The sequence below is a fragment of the Grampus griseus genome (assembly GCF_964374135.1).
Source record: "Grampus griseus genome assembly, chromosome: 2".
In the NCBI taxonomy this organism is placed as follows: domain Eukaryota; kingdom Metazoa; phylum Chordata; class Mammalia; order Artiodactyla; family Delphinidae; genus Grampus; species Grampus griseus.
In genome coordinates, this window is record NC_139018.1 from 10,106,690 (window position 1) to 10,121,648 (window position 14,959).

General features: G+C 52.0%; 1 protein-coding gene across 1 annotated transcript; it reads right to left on the reverse strand.

Moving 5' to 3' along the window:
• Window positions 1-2,000: 2,000 nt before the first annotated feature.
• SERPINA5 (serpin family A member 5) lies at window positions 2,001-13,733 on the reverse strand. Its single transcript, XM_082648189.1, has 5 exons — window positions 13,669-13,733; window positions 7,198-7,819; window positions 5,588-5,858; window positions 5,081-5,228; window positions 2,001-2,995 (listed from the first exon to the last, which is right to left on the reverse strand). Exons 2-5 carry the CDS (start codon window positions 7,802-7,804, stop codon window positions 2,807-2,809), a joined length of 1,215 nt encoding a protein of 404 aa, XP_082504315.1. The 5' UTR covers window positions 7,805-7,819; window positions 13,669-13,733; the 3' UTR covers window positions 2,001-2,806.
• Between the last annotated feature and the right edge of the window lie 1,226 nt (window positions 13,734-14,959).

Below are 14,959 nucleotides of genomic sequence, written 5' to 3' on the forward strand. Positions count from 1 at the left end.
TACAAACACAAAAGAGAGCCCTCAGAAGGAACCAGCCCTGATGACACCTTGATCTCAGACTTCCAGCCTCCAGGACTGTAAGATAATACATTTATGTTGTTAAGCCACTCCGTCTGTGGGACTTTGTTATGGCAGCCCTAGTAAATGAATACGGCGGCTAAGAAAGTGGGTCCTGAGGGGGACAGCCATGCCTATAATGTGGGCTCTGACAGACCTGGTACTTTATCTCACCTGATGAATGAGGTCTATCCCAGGGAGGGGCAGGCGGGGCTGATGGAGAAGCAGGTGTGGATGGGTGTGAGCGCCCCCTAGGGGGATGAGTGAAGCATCTATGGTATGCACAGATGGGAGAGTGAGGGGCAGGAAGAGGTCCAGGGACTGATTTAGGTGTGGCATGGATGGCCAAACTACCCTGAAATCAGGAGGAGAAAGGAGACAAAACCTGGGCCTCATGTGCAGAGTCCCTGTCACTGGACCGCAAGCACTGTCCCCTCTTTCCTCCTTGCTCTCCTTCCCACTCCCTGCCCTGGTCCAGGCTGAAGTCTCCACAATTTGCCATCCACACTGTAGCTCACTCAGCCTCATGCTCTCTCCAGCTGTTCCCTTGGCCTGGAAGTCCCAGCTCTGTTCCCAAGTCTGCTGTCTGTGAAGCCCTACATGCTCTTCAAGATCAGCTCAGAGTCACTTCTTCAGCAAAACCTTCCCTGAGACCTCAGAAGTTAACTCTCTTTCTCTCTCTCTGAGTTGCTCTATCAGTTTGTTCAGCCCAGGATCGTGTGACAATTGACTTACATGACCTGCCGTGACTCCCAGCTCAGAGCTTCCTTCCATGATACCCCAAATCGGCCGCCCTGAGCCCGGCCCGATCCCCACACGGGAGCTGTTTTGTGACTGTTTGCTGAGTGAACTTTAGATAGCGCTGGACCTTGGCCTTACACACATGGCACAGCCAGGACCTCCCCCTGACCTTGGACTGGCTGAGTAAATTCTGAGAAAAATATTTGCCAAAAAAGAACAGGTGTTGCGAAAGGAAAAGGCACACAGGAGCGGGTCTGGCTCCATGAGGAGGCCCCATCCTCCAGAGCTTCCCAAGCCCAAAGCAAAAACGCAGACAAGGCGTCTGGCTCTGGTTGCAGCCATCTACCCTGCCGCCGGCCGACATCTGTGCCATCTGGGTCCCCGAGCCTGGGCCTTACACTGTCACCAGCAGGGGGGCTCTGGGCAAGCACTTATGTTGCCCTCTGTGAAATGAGGACGCTGAGGTTGACCTTACAGGGTTGCTGAAGGATTAACGACATCACAGATGCAAAGTATCCCCACTGCTGGCATATAGTAGATGCTCAGTACTTTGAGGGGTGGTCAGAGCTTGGGGTTCTGACCCCGTTAGTTCTAAGGGGCACCCACACAGTCCAGTCTCTGGGGTCAGAGTGCTGGCCGCAGGTTCATGGAAAGCAAGCTTTGGGCATGTAAGTTGGGGCGACAGGCACTCAGGGGTCAGACTTGGGGGCAGCTAATTAGGGGAAAGTCTGAGACTGAGTGAAGGACTCATTCACTCATTCATTCATTGATTCTTGAAAGGGTCCAATCCCTTTTATTTGATAGACAAGGAAGCATGGTGGGTTTCGTGAAGGAGGAGAGTGAGCCTACCTGGATGACAAGGGAGCTGGTGCCCGGATGCACTTGACCTGGGCTTCTGTTTCTGGCTCATGTCTCCTCTGCGGCAGAGCCCGGGGCTGAGAGGGTGGTCCAGGGGCCACACTCCTGGGGTCAAATCCTGCCTCCACCACCAAGGAGCTGTGAGACTAGGTATATTACCTATTCTCTACAAGCTTCACCGTCCCTATCTGTAAAGTGGGGATAAGAGGAGTGCCTGCCTCGTACAGGATATTGTGAGGGGTAAGTGCAACCATTCAGATTAAGCTCCTAGCATCAGTCCTGGAACATAAGCTATTAATGTTGCTGTTCCCAGAGCTACTTCCAGAAGGACAATGACACCCAGTGTTTGCAAAATGCTTTATTGTTATTGCTGACACTAAAATCCACAGTTAGTCATCAGGGTCTTCAACTGGTACTCTAGTATTTGCAACAGGCCTCCATTCTCCCACCCCCAGCCAAGCCCACGAGGTTGTAAATGTACCCACAGGATGGTACAAACCTGAGATGGCCGTGTCCACCCTGCCGTCCACCTGCTTTCCTTAAAAGATGGGTGGCACTTGGATGCATTGAAATCACCTGATTTGTGGGGAACATTCTACACTTTTTATATGATTTCAAGGATCCTCCAGTCCTTGACCTGACCCTTCATCGTATACGTGGGGAAACCGAAGTCCAGAGAGCGACAGTATTACCCAATGTCACACAGCTGGGACAGAAGCCCCACTTCATACCCCCATTCCAGTGTCCTTTCCAAACCATGGCAAACTGGTAGCTGGTATTACAGACAGGTGGGGAACTAGGCTTGGGAATATGCTTCCTGGTGGAAATATCTACTGGAACAATCCTCCTGGATTGGATTCTGAGCTTCTCTCTGCCACTGGCATGCTGTGTGGCCTCTCTGGATCTCAGTGCTAGTCTCCATGGATGAAGGGTGAGAGCAAAACCAAATGTTCTCCAAAGCACCCGTCTTGCAATCGTGTGGAAAGAAGCAATCATCAGTATTTCAATGTTATTGTTATTATTATTATTTGTGGAAGCCTCATTGGTCAATTAAACCTGTGTATATCACCAGCTCCCAGCAGATACATGGCCATAGTGCACCCTCATCTTCCACTATGGAAGCCCGTGCCTTTCAGGAGAAATCCCCATCTCAAGGGCGAGTCACTTTGCCGAGGAAAAGGATGTGTTTGTTGTTCTCCACAATGAGCATCAGAAAGGGCCTGTTGAATACTACCTTTTGAGAGCTCATCCGGGCAGATCTGAACATGAAGATTGTCCCCGTGGCTGCAGCCGCTTGGGTTCCCGACTCATCCACCTCCACCATGGCTTTGTGAACCATCTGCAGGGGAGACATCAGGCGTCACCGAGCCACCAGGGGCTGGGAGATGCCATCAGGGGGAAACAGACAAGTTTCTGCCAGCAGCATCACTGTGAAAGTTTCTGTGCTCCTGAGCCATGAAGCAGATAGGAGATGATGTGATTGAACAACTACTGCGCACCACGGCTTACAGGTGAGCGCATGCATGTCTTTCATTGAATTCTCACTGCATCTAGCAGCAAGGGTGTGACTCTCCAAGTTTATAGAGAGAAAGGAGGCTCAGAGAGGTCGAGTAATTGCTGGAGGATGCTAGCTCCTTCACACACCAGCTGGTGAGTGAAGGAGCTAGCATCCAATTCTTAGTTTTGATTGCTTCAGACAAGACACCTTCCCCCAAGGCACGGTGCTGGGTAGGGTTTCCCATTGTTCAGGGACAAGATGCAAAGTGAAACTTTTGCTTCCTGAGGGAAAAGAGGAGAGAGAGAGAGAAAGGATTTGGAATGAGGAATGGGATGGAATAGGATAGGATAGGATAGGACAGGATAGGATAGGATAGGATAGGATAAGATAGGATAGGATAGGATAGGATAAGATAGGATAGGATAAGGTAGGATAGGATAAGATAAGATAGGATAAGGTAGGATAGGATAGGATAGGATAAGATAGGGTAGGATAAGATAGGATAGGATAGGATAGGATAGGATAAGATAGGATAGGATAGGATAGGATAGGATAAGATAGGATAGGATAAGATAGGATAGGATAGGATAAGATAGGATAGGATAAGATAGGATAGGATAAAATAGGATAGGATAGGATAGGATAGGATAGGATAAGGTAGGATAGGATAGGATAGGATAGGATAAGATAGGATAGGATAGGATAGGATAAGATAGGATAGGATAAGATAGGATAGGATAGGATAAGATAGGATAGGATAGGATAGGATAAGGTAGGATAGGATAGGATAGAATAGGATAGGATAAGATAGGATAGGATAGGATAAGATAGGATAGGATAGGATAGGATAGGATAAGATAGGATAGGATAGGATAAGATAGGATAGGATAGGATAGGATAAGATAGGATAGGATAAGGTAGGATAGGATAAGATAAGATAGGATAAGGTAGGATAGGATAGGATAGGATAAGATAGGGTAGGATAAGATAGGATAGGATAGGATAGGATAGGATAGGATAAGATAGGATAGGATAAGATAGGATAGGATAGGATAGGATAAGATAGGATAGGATAAGATAGGATAGGATAAAATAGGATAGGATAGGATAGGATAGGATAGGATAAGGTAGGATAGGATAGGATAGGATAGGATAAGATAGGATAGGATAGGATAAGATAGGATAGGATAGGATAAGATAGGATAGGATAGGATAGGATAAGGTAGGATAGGATAGGATAGAATAGGATAGGATAAGATAGGATAGGATAGGATAAGATAGGATAGGATAGGATAGGATAGGATAGGATAGGATAAGATAGGATACGATAGGATAGGATAAGATAGGATAGGATAGGATAGGATAGGATAGGATAGAATAAGATAGGATAGGATAAGGTAGGATAGGATAGGATAGGATAGGATAAGATAGGATAGGATAAGATAGGATAGGATAAGGTAGGATAAGATAGGATAGGATAGGATAGGATAGAATAAGATAGGATAGGATAAGGTAGGATAAGATAGGATAGGATAAGATAGGATAGGATAGGATAGGATAGGATAAGATAGGATAGGATAAGATAGGATAGGATAGGATAGGATAGGATAGGATAAGATAGGATAGGATAGGATAGGATAGGATAGGATAAGATAGGATACGATAGGATAGGATAAGATAGGATAGGATACGATAGGATAGGATAAGATAGGATAGGATAAGATAGGATAGGATAGGATAGGATAAGATAGGGTAGGATAGAATAGGATAAGATAGGATAGGATAAGATAGGATAGGATAGGATAGGATAGGATAAGATAGGATAGGATAGGATAAGATAGGATAGGATAGGATAGGATAGGATAGGATAAGATAGGATAGGATAGAAATTTCTGAAAGCAGGTGCTCAGGAGCTTCTGAGCTCACCTCAGACACCTGGATGTTGGAATGGTTGGAGATGCCGGTCAGGTCAGCATAGGAGGTGAAGACATCTCTGATCCCCAGCTTGGGGAGGACTTTCTCCAGCTGATAGGAGCCCTCAATGGAGAACTTGGGTAGGTGAAGCTCAAGCTGTCTGGAAAGAGAAGACCTTTCTTGGACCCTCCCAGAGCACTGGCTCCCTGAGCTCACATTCCTGCCATCTCCTCTTGGTTTCATAATGCTCCTCCAGCACGTTGCCTACAATGGAACCCATCCTACTCTACACTTGGACCTGGGCTGCCCCCAGAGGTCACTGCCCACTCTGACGGCCCCACCAGAAAACCCAGCTTCCAGCCCTGGTCCCTCTAACTGGGTCAGGCCAGAGGGCTGGGACTTCACATGATGCCTCTGGGCTGGGAGGCGGCTCCCAGGCCAGGTGAGTTCTCCCACCACTGCCGTGTGGCCCTGCAGGTGTGCAGCAGCAGGCTGGCCCTGGAATAGTGTGAAGAATACCTCTTCATGGGCATCTTGAGCCACTTCCTCAGTGTTTTCTCTGTCAGGCCATTTTCCACCTGTCCCATCCCGCCCTCGCGGGGGAGAATGAAGAAGGCGGTGGCGTTCCCTTGGTAGGGGACCCCTACCACCCTGCAGGAGAGGTTTCGGTCCAGGAGGTAGTAAAACTGATCCTCTCGTTTCATCATGGGTACCCGCACCACCGTCTCTGAGGTCACGTGGAAGTCCTGCTCGTGGGTGCTTTTGCGGTTGAAGCTTGTCTCCCACTTAGCTAAAGATTAAAATGGAAAAGGAATTAAACATTCTCAGCTGCCAATGAAAAGTGTGCAGACACTAAACCTACCAAACAGACAGCATCCTCTCTGGAGCAGTCTTATGGGCAGAAGTGACTGCCAAACCTCTTGAATATAAAGACGAGCCACTTCCAAATTCGGGGGACAGGCTTGAACTTTTTGTGGGGCTTTATTTCCACATTTGCAAAACAAGGAGGTTGGTTTTCCTGTCTTCAGAGACCCTTCACCCCTAATGTCATTTGTCTGAATATCTGATGTTTCTACTCAAGGTCAAACATCCCAGTGAAAAGGGTAACTAATATGTACGGCTGACAGCTACACTATATCTGGGTGAGCTATTCTCTTTTTCCGTCTTTTCCCAATATTTGACCTCAATCTGGGTTTGGGAGAAAGGTTGGAAAGGTTCCTGCAAAAACATGATTTTTCCTGCTGAGAAGTCTGTGATGATGCTTCTTGCTTTGTCTGCTAGGGACATTTTGTTCAAAGTGGGACAAGTAATTGTTTCCATTTTCTTACTAGTTATCAAATATAGATCCCTCCCGCATGCCCCACTTAGATTATTTCACAGCTGTCCTCTGCAGCCTAGCCCTGGACCAGGGGACAAGAAATCTTAGAGCCCAAGCCTGATACTCACCATCTGTGACCGCGGGAAGAGGGGGGCTTGGTTAACAGTTTAACTATTTTCCTCTATCCTTTTCCCTCCCTGCCCCTCCCCCATCCCCAGCAGGCCCCGCGCAGGGTGCTCAGCAGCTCAGTATCTAGAAGGAGAAGCAGGTGTACAAGCTGAGATGAGTAGCGATATTTACAAGCAATGCCAGGGAGATAAAGATGGGGGGGGGGTCAGCTCTTGGGGAGGGGGGAGAGGACTGTTCAGGGGAACAGGCTCTTGTTCCAGGATTTCTCGGTTGAGGAAACAGCCCCTAGGAGGATATGGGTACAAGAGAGCATCTGGGAAATGCCCTCTCAGGCCCTTCTAAGGCCCACAGTCCTGCCCTGAGTAGCCATGCTGTCAGTTTCTCTGGCATCGTGGCCTTGAAAAACTCATGCTTCAGAGCCTCTGTGGAAGCTGTTGCTTTAAGTGCCCCCAGGGGCACGAACAGGAATCAGCTCTTCCCCAGTGGAGGAAACAGCATCCGGGGACTTTCACTCCACCTTATGCAGTAAGAAGACACTGTCTCACCCAGCTGCTGTTGGCTTCAGTCTATCAACAGGGATCAGAAAAGAATAAATCCACTCCCACTCTTTCACGGGTGTGGGAATTGGCTTGGTTTTGTTTTTTGACAAAAGCATCTTAAAAGAGAAAGCTCAGGGCCTTACCTTTAAAGAAAATGTAATTCACTATGACCATGACCTCAGTGCCATCCAGGCCCTTAACCAAGTCCACAATCTTGCCTTTCGTTTGCTTTGCCACGTAATCATTGATCTGCTTCTGGGCCCCTTCAGGGTCCTCAAAGTCGGTGGGGAAAGTGTCTGCCAGGTACAGCGTCCTTATGGCGCCCAGGAAGGCCTCCTCCATGGGCACCGCGGGCTTGGTGAACAGGGCGTTGCCGAGGCTCAGCTGGAGGCTGTCTCTGGGCCGCTCGAGCTCCCACAGCAGCCGCTGGGAGGCGCTGTGGAGCTCCTCCTCCTGGCCCTCCTGGGGGCTGAGGCCCAGGCCCGCCAGGACCTGCGCCTTCGTGTTGCACCGCGCCCCCAGGGAGAGCATGGCCAGGCTCACGGAGATGCTCAGAGGGGAGAAGAAGATGTTCTGGTCGGGGGCAGCTGCGGCCAAGGCCCTGTAGAGGTCGAAGACAAAGTCCCGGCTGCGAGGGGCCACCGTGGCGACTGCGGGCGGCAGCTCCTGAACTCTCTTCTTCTGGGGTCGGCGCAGGGCGACCATCCGCGGGCTCAGGAGTACCAGGCACAGGAGTAAACGGAGCCGCATCGTGGCTGCCCAGGCCTGAAAGGGAGGGTGGGCAGGTCACAAGCAAGGCTGCCATTCCGGGAGGCGGCACCATCAACCAGCAGCCTCAAAGGGCGATGCTGAACCAGAGAGGCTGCGAGTGAGCGCTTAGGTAGCGCGGGAGGGACTGCAGCACAGATACTTGAGGACATGGGCATCGGTGGGTGGGGAGAGCGGGCACCAGGCGGAGGGGAGAGATCCCACGTGGGGACTGGCCCCCAAGGCGAGAAGCCTCCCTCACCCACGTCGAGGTACGCGTCACAGGGGGATGGGCCGTGGGGCGGAGGGTTCTCCCGTGTTCGGCCAGGTTAGCGTCCCTGAGGTTACCGGGACCTGGCAGCCTGTTTCCATACATGGCCCCTAACCCTCACTTCCTTCCCTGGGTGTAGCATTTGCAAGACCTCGTGTCCTTCTCTGAGCTCAGGGCAGCTACCCACTGTGGCCCCTGCCACACTGCTGGATTCGTCCCTGTGCTTTTGGAGCACCTACTCCATGGCGTGGTGGCTAGCGTGCCAGCCTCCTGTGGTTCATCAGTGAACTTCCCCAGGGGCTTCCCCAGGGGCTGCTCCAGGACCCCTCAAAGCCATCCTTGTCCGTCATCAGAGGCACCTTCCCCCCTTGAGGAAATTCCGCCCTCTTAACGTGAGCCCCCCCAACTTCCCTTCTCATCTGTGATGGGCTGAATTGTGTCCCCCAAATCCATTCATTGAAGTCCTAACCCGCTGTACCTCAGAATGTGACTGTATTTGGAGACAGGGCCTTTCAAGAAGTAATTAAGTTAAAATGAGGTCGAGCGGGCCCTGATGCAACGTGGCTGGTGTCCTCATAAGAAGAGGGCACTAGGACACAGACACACACAGACTGAGGGGCGACCACGTGAGGAATGTGAGGGCACAGGGAGGAGGAGACATTCACGTACAAGCCGAGGAGAGAAGCCCTAGGAGGAACCAGCCCTGCTGACCTTGGACTTCCAGCCTCCAGGACTGTGAGACCATAAATGTGTGTTGTCTGAGCCCCCAGGCATCTCTTCTTCCGTGTCTCCCCCAGGTGAGGAGCCCCTCAGCTTCCTTCTGTCTGTCTACAGCCTCTCAGGTGGGCCCTGGGGGCTCCTGCATCATTCTGGCCTTGTCCTCCGCCCACAGTCTCTCGCATGACCACCTTCCTAGACCCCTCCTCTGCGTCCAGTAACCCCTCCTGTGCCCGGGCCTCCTAAAGCCCTCCTTCCACCCCCGTGAACAGTGCAGAGACTCTGCAGCCCAGCAGCTGGGGTTCAAGTCCCAGTCCCACTGCTTCCTCCAAAGTGTGATGTGGTACAAGTCGGTTACACCCATGCCACTGCCCCACCTGTACAATGGAGGTCGTGACAGAACCTCCACCAGGGGCTGGGGCTTTAATGACCCACATACGTAACGTGCTTGGAGCAGTGCCCGGTGCAGACATGCTGTCCAGGTGTGAGTTGTTGGTGTGGCAGCGACTGGCCAGAGCCCCACCCGAGACCCCCGTTTCCCCAGCTGTACCGTGGGGTACATGCTTTCACACACACACTCTCGTGGCAGCCTGGTGGCGGCTGGACAACTAATTCCCACGGTGGCCTGACTGACCCCTGATGAGACCTCGCGCTTGGCGTGCATCCCCCGGTGGACACCGTGTCATCAGGTGCCCCGGGCCCAGGGCGAGCACAGACACAGAGTCACAGACCCACGCAAAACCAAACTGCAAAGAGCCCCAAAGAGCTGCATTGGAGGTGGCTGGCGTGGGGGACACCAGGGAGCTCGGGGATCGGCAGTCCTGGCCGTCTTTGTCTGAATGAAATTGACGGACTCAAGCAAGTCATGCTCACCACCCCAGCCTCCCAACTGCACCTGAGCCCACAAAGGAACTTCATTTAGCCGATTCTGTCTGCAGAACCTCCAGCTACCCTGAACCAAATATAGCGGCCCGAGCAGTCCCCATGCCCGTGGGAGGCCCGAGTGCATCGCCAGCACCCGCCACTGCTGGGTGCTGCACTGTCTTGACATATATCAACTGCTATAGCCTCTCACCCGCCCACGGAGGCAGGTTCTGTCACTGGCTCCATTTTACAGACGGGTCATCTGAGGCTCAGAGAGGATGACTTGCTTGCTAGTAGTGGCAAAGCTACCAGGGTTCAGACCTAGTTCTGACCCTCACAGCTCATGCTCTGAACCGCCACACCGTTTAGCTCCCCCAGATCCCTGGTCCCCCTCCTCTGTATCACAGCCTCCGGATCCTGTATTCTTGGCCTCCACGGTCACCACCGATAGCCCCTACTCTGCAGAGAATTAAGAAACAGGCTTCCCGTGCTGACACTCCCTTTTTGTTCCCACTTTGAGACTTGCCTTCACGGAGGTCTGTGAAGGACATGGGTGGGTGGTGTGATCTCTGTGTCCTCTAGCGTGCAGAGTGTTAGAATCATCAATGTAGCAGGGAGCTGCTGAAGAAGCAGTTCAGCTCACCAACCCCCCAGCTCCCAGACACAGATTAACACCGAGCTGATAATTACCCTAAAAGAAATACTTTCAAAGAATAGCTACAGACCGCAGAGGAGTTTTCTGCTTAGACGGAGCCCAGGGGCAGCTGGCGGGGGAGCAGGAGTGAGAGTTCCAGTCTCCCATCCTCCCACCCCTGCAGCCTGGTGACCTTGAGCCAGGCCCTTCCCCTCTCAGGCTTCAGTTTCTTCATAAAAACCTAGAGGTCTGGTGCCATGGCTCCACCACTGCCTGACCCCCCTGAAACACCAGCGATCTGATGGGCCAGAGCCACTTCTCTGAACGCCCCATGAGTCCCCATAGAGAGCAAGGCCTCAGCTTCCCTCTGGCTCCCCTGGGCTGCAGGTTTGGGACCCAGAAAACCTTGCTCCAAGTAGCTCTCTCTCTCTCCCTCTTATTGAATCCACTGTTTATTAAGGACCTGTTAGACACTCTATAAATATTACTGTATTTCATCTTTACCAAAAGTGTTATTAGCCCCATTTTACAGCCAAATAAACTGAGGCTTAGCAAAATGGAAAAGCTTGTCCCAGCCAGTGAGTGATGGAACCAGGTTAGAATCCAGATTCTTCTGACTGGTGTACACGCTGCCTCTCGGCTGCCTTTTATGGCTCTGAGGAATGACACATTGTTCCCCCTCCTCTGTGGCTGCTGGTGAGTATCCCTGGGTCTCCCCCAACCTGTTCACACGAATTAGCTCATTTACACTCCTCCACAGCAACATAGAGTTGGTGTCCTTGTCACAACTGTACGGAAGAGGAGACAGAGGGTCAGAGAGGTTACTTCTGAGAAAATGGAGGCCCAGGGGTGCTCGTTTCAGGTTTCCTAGTTTCTAAGCCCAGTCTTTGCCATTACACTCCTGGGCCTCTGGTACAAATATACAGCTTACAGAGTTTTGTGCCAGCTTTGAGCCAGTGGAGCGTCTGCTCCAGGCTCTGTGAGCCTGGCTCTCAGGACACCAGCCCCCGCAGCGGGCCGGCAGAGCCTGGCCTGGCTGACCCTCTCCTGGGCCCCTGACGCCAGTGTGTCTGCAGAGATGCTCCCGCGTGTCAGAGGGAAGAGAGCAGATCGATCAATTTTATCTGGCATCCCAGGCCAAAGGGACTTGCGGCGACAGAGGGTGGGCATGGAGTAGGCAGGCCCCGGGCAGTCCTTCCCCTGGTCCCCCACCATCCAGACCCAGAATCTGCTGGCGTGTATTCCAAATGTTAGGCAACAAAGTCCCACTGAGGTAGACTTTGGACTCAACCATGGGAGGTGTGCAGCTCAGAAGGGTCTGTCCACTATCTGCTAATTATGCAAGGAGATAGATACAAGATGTGGAGCCCAGGCAGAGAGCAAAAGACAAAATCACAACTTCCCCTGGATCCTATAGACCAGGGGGCAGAGCTTCCTGGAATCAGTGACCTGGGGGACTTTCCTAAGATGGGGACTCCCTCCCCATCTCCAGACTATCAGCAAGGCTTGCCAGTTTCTAGCTCCGAATCTGCCTGCCTCTCCCAATTTTCCCTGCCACCATCCTAATGGAAGCCTTTTTTTTTTTTCTTTCACCTGGACCCCACTTTTCCTGGGCCCGAGAGCCATTCTACATACGTAAGTACATTCTGAAAGAATCCCCTTCAATCACAAACATGGTCAAGCCACTCCCCTGCCTAAGAACATTCTTGCTGCCCAGTAGCTTGGTAAAACCAAACTCTGATTTGCACGATAACCCATGAGGATGCGTGCAGTCGGGCTCTGTCTTGCTGTCCCCAGCCTCACGTGACCAGCTCTGTCTCCCAGGGCACACTTCTTCTTTTTCAATTCCTAACACAGAAGCCCCATCCCAGCCATGGGCGCTTGCACACTCTGCTCTCCCTCCCGGAGCCCTTTCTCCACCTTTCTCACAAGGACCAGTTTCTCCCTGAGTCCAGGCCTCTACTTAACTGTCACTTCTTGGTGGTACCTTGTCCACACGTGACCACGCCCTCTCCGCCGTTATTCTCTATAACAGCCCCTTTGATTTTTTCTCTCATGGCTCCATCAGCTACAGAAGTGCAATTACGTATGCGTGTGCTGTTGACCCCTCTTGTTCCGGCCTCTCCCCCACTAGAACATGTGCTTGTAAGAGAAGACCCGCATCTGTGCTGGTCCCGCCGTGACACTTTCAGTCAAGGGGTGATGCTCAGACACCCCTGTGAATGAATGGATGAGTGGATGGATGAATGGACCCTGTCTCCTTCTCTGTAGTTCGGAGGTGTTAGACCACACGCTGGCCACCGAGTTGTGGGAATGAGCCAGGCTGGGCGTCCCGGGCTGAGCCCTCGTGGCCCTGGGGCTAACATGCCAGCTGACCTTGAATAACTCAGCTGACCTTGAATAGCTCAGCTTCAGTTTCCTCTTTCTTTTTTAAAACCACTTTAGTGAGGCTGGACTGACACCCCAAAACCTGTACATATTTAATGTAGACAACTCGATGAGTTTGGAGAGAAGTACACATCCATGAAACCATCACCATCAACGCCTGAACACATCCATCACCTCCCAAAGTTCCCTCCCGCCCCCTTTATTCTTCAAGCTGCAGTTTCTGGATCTGTCAATAAGGATGTTGGCCCAGGGGAGCAGTTTCCCTTTTATTGTTGCATTTCATGCCAAAAGCCCCATCCTTAGAAAAACTGAAAATTTCACTCACTTCCCATCCACATTTTGTTTATCTAACAAACGGCAAAATGGCATCTGGAGCTCTAACAACCACTCTGGGTAGCAGCCTCTGGGCAGGGCAGCCTTATCTCAGGGAAACAGATTATATTTGAACATTTTTCCTGCTTTCTAAAGGTCCAAGGTTCCAGGCACAAAAAACAGTAGACGCTATGGTTGATCGAGCACGTCCTGGGTACCAGACATTTTGTCCCCGTTCAGGGTTTCTCAGGCATTTGGAATCAGATCATCCTTTGTGGTGGGGGCTGTCCTGGGCATCGCGGGGTGTTCAGCAGCATCCCTGGCCTCTACTCTCTGGAAGCCAATAGCAACCCCCGCGCCCCAGTTATGACAACTAAAAATGCCTCCACACCTACCAGATGTGCTCTTCACAGTCACACCGTGCAAGGGGTGCAATAATTTGCATCTTATCCACGAGGAAGCTGAGGCTCGGCCAGATTTAGTGCCACCCCCAAGACCACACAGCAAGGGGCGGGGTGTCCCCCACTTCTCTGCTCCAGAGGCCCTGGCTCCCTCCCCACCACTGTGTCCTGCTCACCCTGGGGCACCTCCAAAGTTTCTAAGCCCTCCAAATCCCGTAACTCCAGAGCCCATTCCTCGCCCCTGAGCCCACGGCCCTCCATCCACTGTGCCTGTACTTACTCTGTCCAGTGGCCGAGCGTGCACACGGCAGAGGCGACGGTCGGTTGGGCTCGGTAAAGAGCAGAGGGCTGGCTGGACTGGAGCCAGCATCTGTTACTGACTAGAGCAGGGCCCTGACTCCGCCCCTCCCGTGGCCCCGCCCCAGCCAGCCTCGCCCTGTCCTATCCTGGCAGGGCTTCTAGGCCTACCAAGCCAAAGCCATCTGAGCTCTGACCAGGGCCATCTCGTCATTGCCCCGAAAGCCCTACACCAGCCACCACCTGCCAGCAATGGCACGAGCATCCCAGGCAGACCAGGATGGACAGGTGACCAGCTGCCGGCTGGTCCAGACGCAGGGAAAGAGACATCCTCTCAAACCTCCTCCCTTCCTCCGGGCTGATCCTTTTGTTTCCTGCAGCCAATTTGCTGCAGATCTGGAGGAGTGAGGACCCAAGCTCTTCAAAGTCTTGTGTGCTTACTAGATTCATGGACCCCCATCGCCAGATCCCCGTGGAAATTAGATGGATTGAGAAGGTCTCACAATGGCTGAGATGAGGGATCACTGTATCCACCCCTCTTATTGCACTCATAACTGAACCGAGGCTCAGAGAGATGATGGAACTTTTCAGAGATGTGCATCAGTTAGGGACAGAGCAGGGCTGAGTGCCCAGGTCGCTGTCTCCAAGGCCAGGGCTCTTTGCTAAGCAAAGGTCTGTCTCCAGGATTTCTGTGGGCTCACTTGGACTGTCCTTTTCTACCTTGAAATTGGAGCTTCAAAACTCAGCCCCACACTTTCAAGAACATTTCCAAGTGCTAGGGTGTTGGCTCAACCCTTGTTTCATTTCCAAGGTCCCCATGCCTGGGGCTTCCTAATACCGGGGTATCCAGTGTGTGGCCATGACCCAGAGGTTGTGTGGGTGACTGTCGCGTGTGGAGTTGGTGGAGGAAACAGAGGGCCAGGCGTTACCCAGAGGAAGCGATCCTGGCGCTCAGCAACCAGGGTCGCTCTACAACCTCTGAGATGTCCCCCTTCTCACTCCCTGATTCCAGGCCCAGTTATGGCCCATTACCTCTTTTAGTCCTTACAACCACCCTGCAAAGGGCATAATACTGAACTTTATCTCAACCTAGAGATAATCACAGTCACTACCAGGCATCAGGTGCTTGCTTTGTGCCCTCTGCCCTTGCAACGCGCTAGATGATGGGCACCAGCATCCCCATGGAATCCGTGAGAAGACGGAAGCTGAGAGAGGTTAGGTGATCAGCCCAAAAGTACACAGCTAATAGGGAGAGGCATTAACAAGGAGGAACT

Bases quoted from the DNA above. Each gene is read 5' to 3' on its own strand.
- SERPINA5 (XM_082648189.1), bottom strand. From the start codon at position 7,804: ATGCGGCTCCGTTTACTCCTGTGCCTGGTACTCCTGAGCCCGCGGATG. The intron at 5,859-7,197 runs GTAAGGCCCTGA...TTTAATCTTTAG, and splicing joins GAATTACATTTTCTTTAAAG to CTAAGTGGGAGACAAGCTTC. The intron at 2,996-5,080 runs GTGAGCTCAGAA...TCTCCCCTGCAG, and splicing joins CCAACATCCAGGTGTCTGAG to ATGGTTCACAAAGCCATGGT.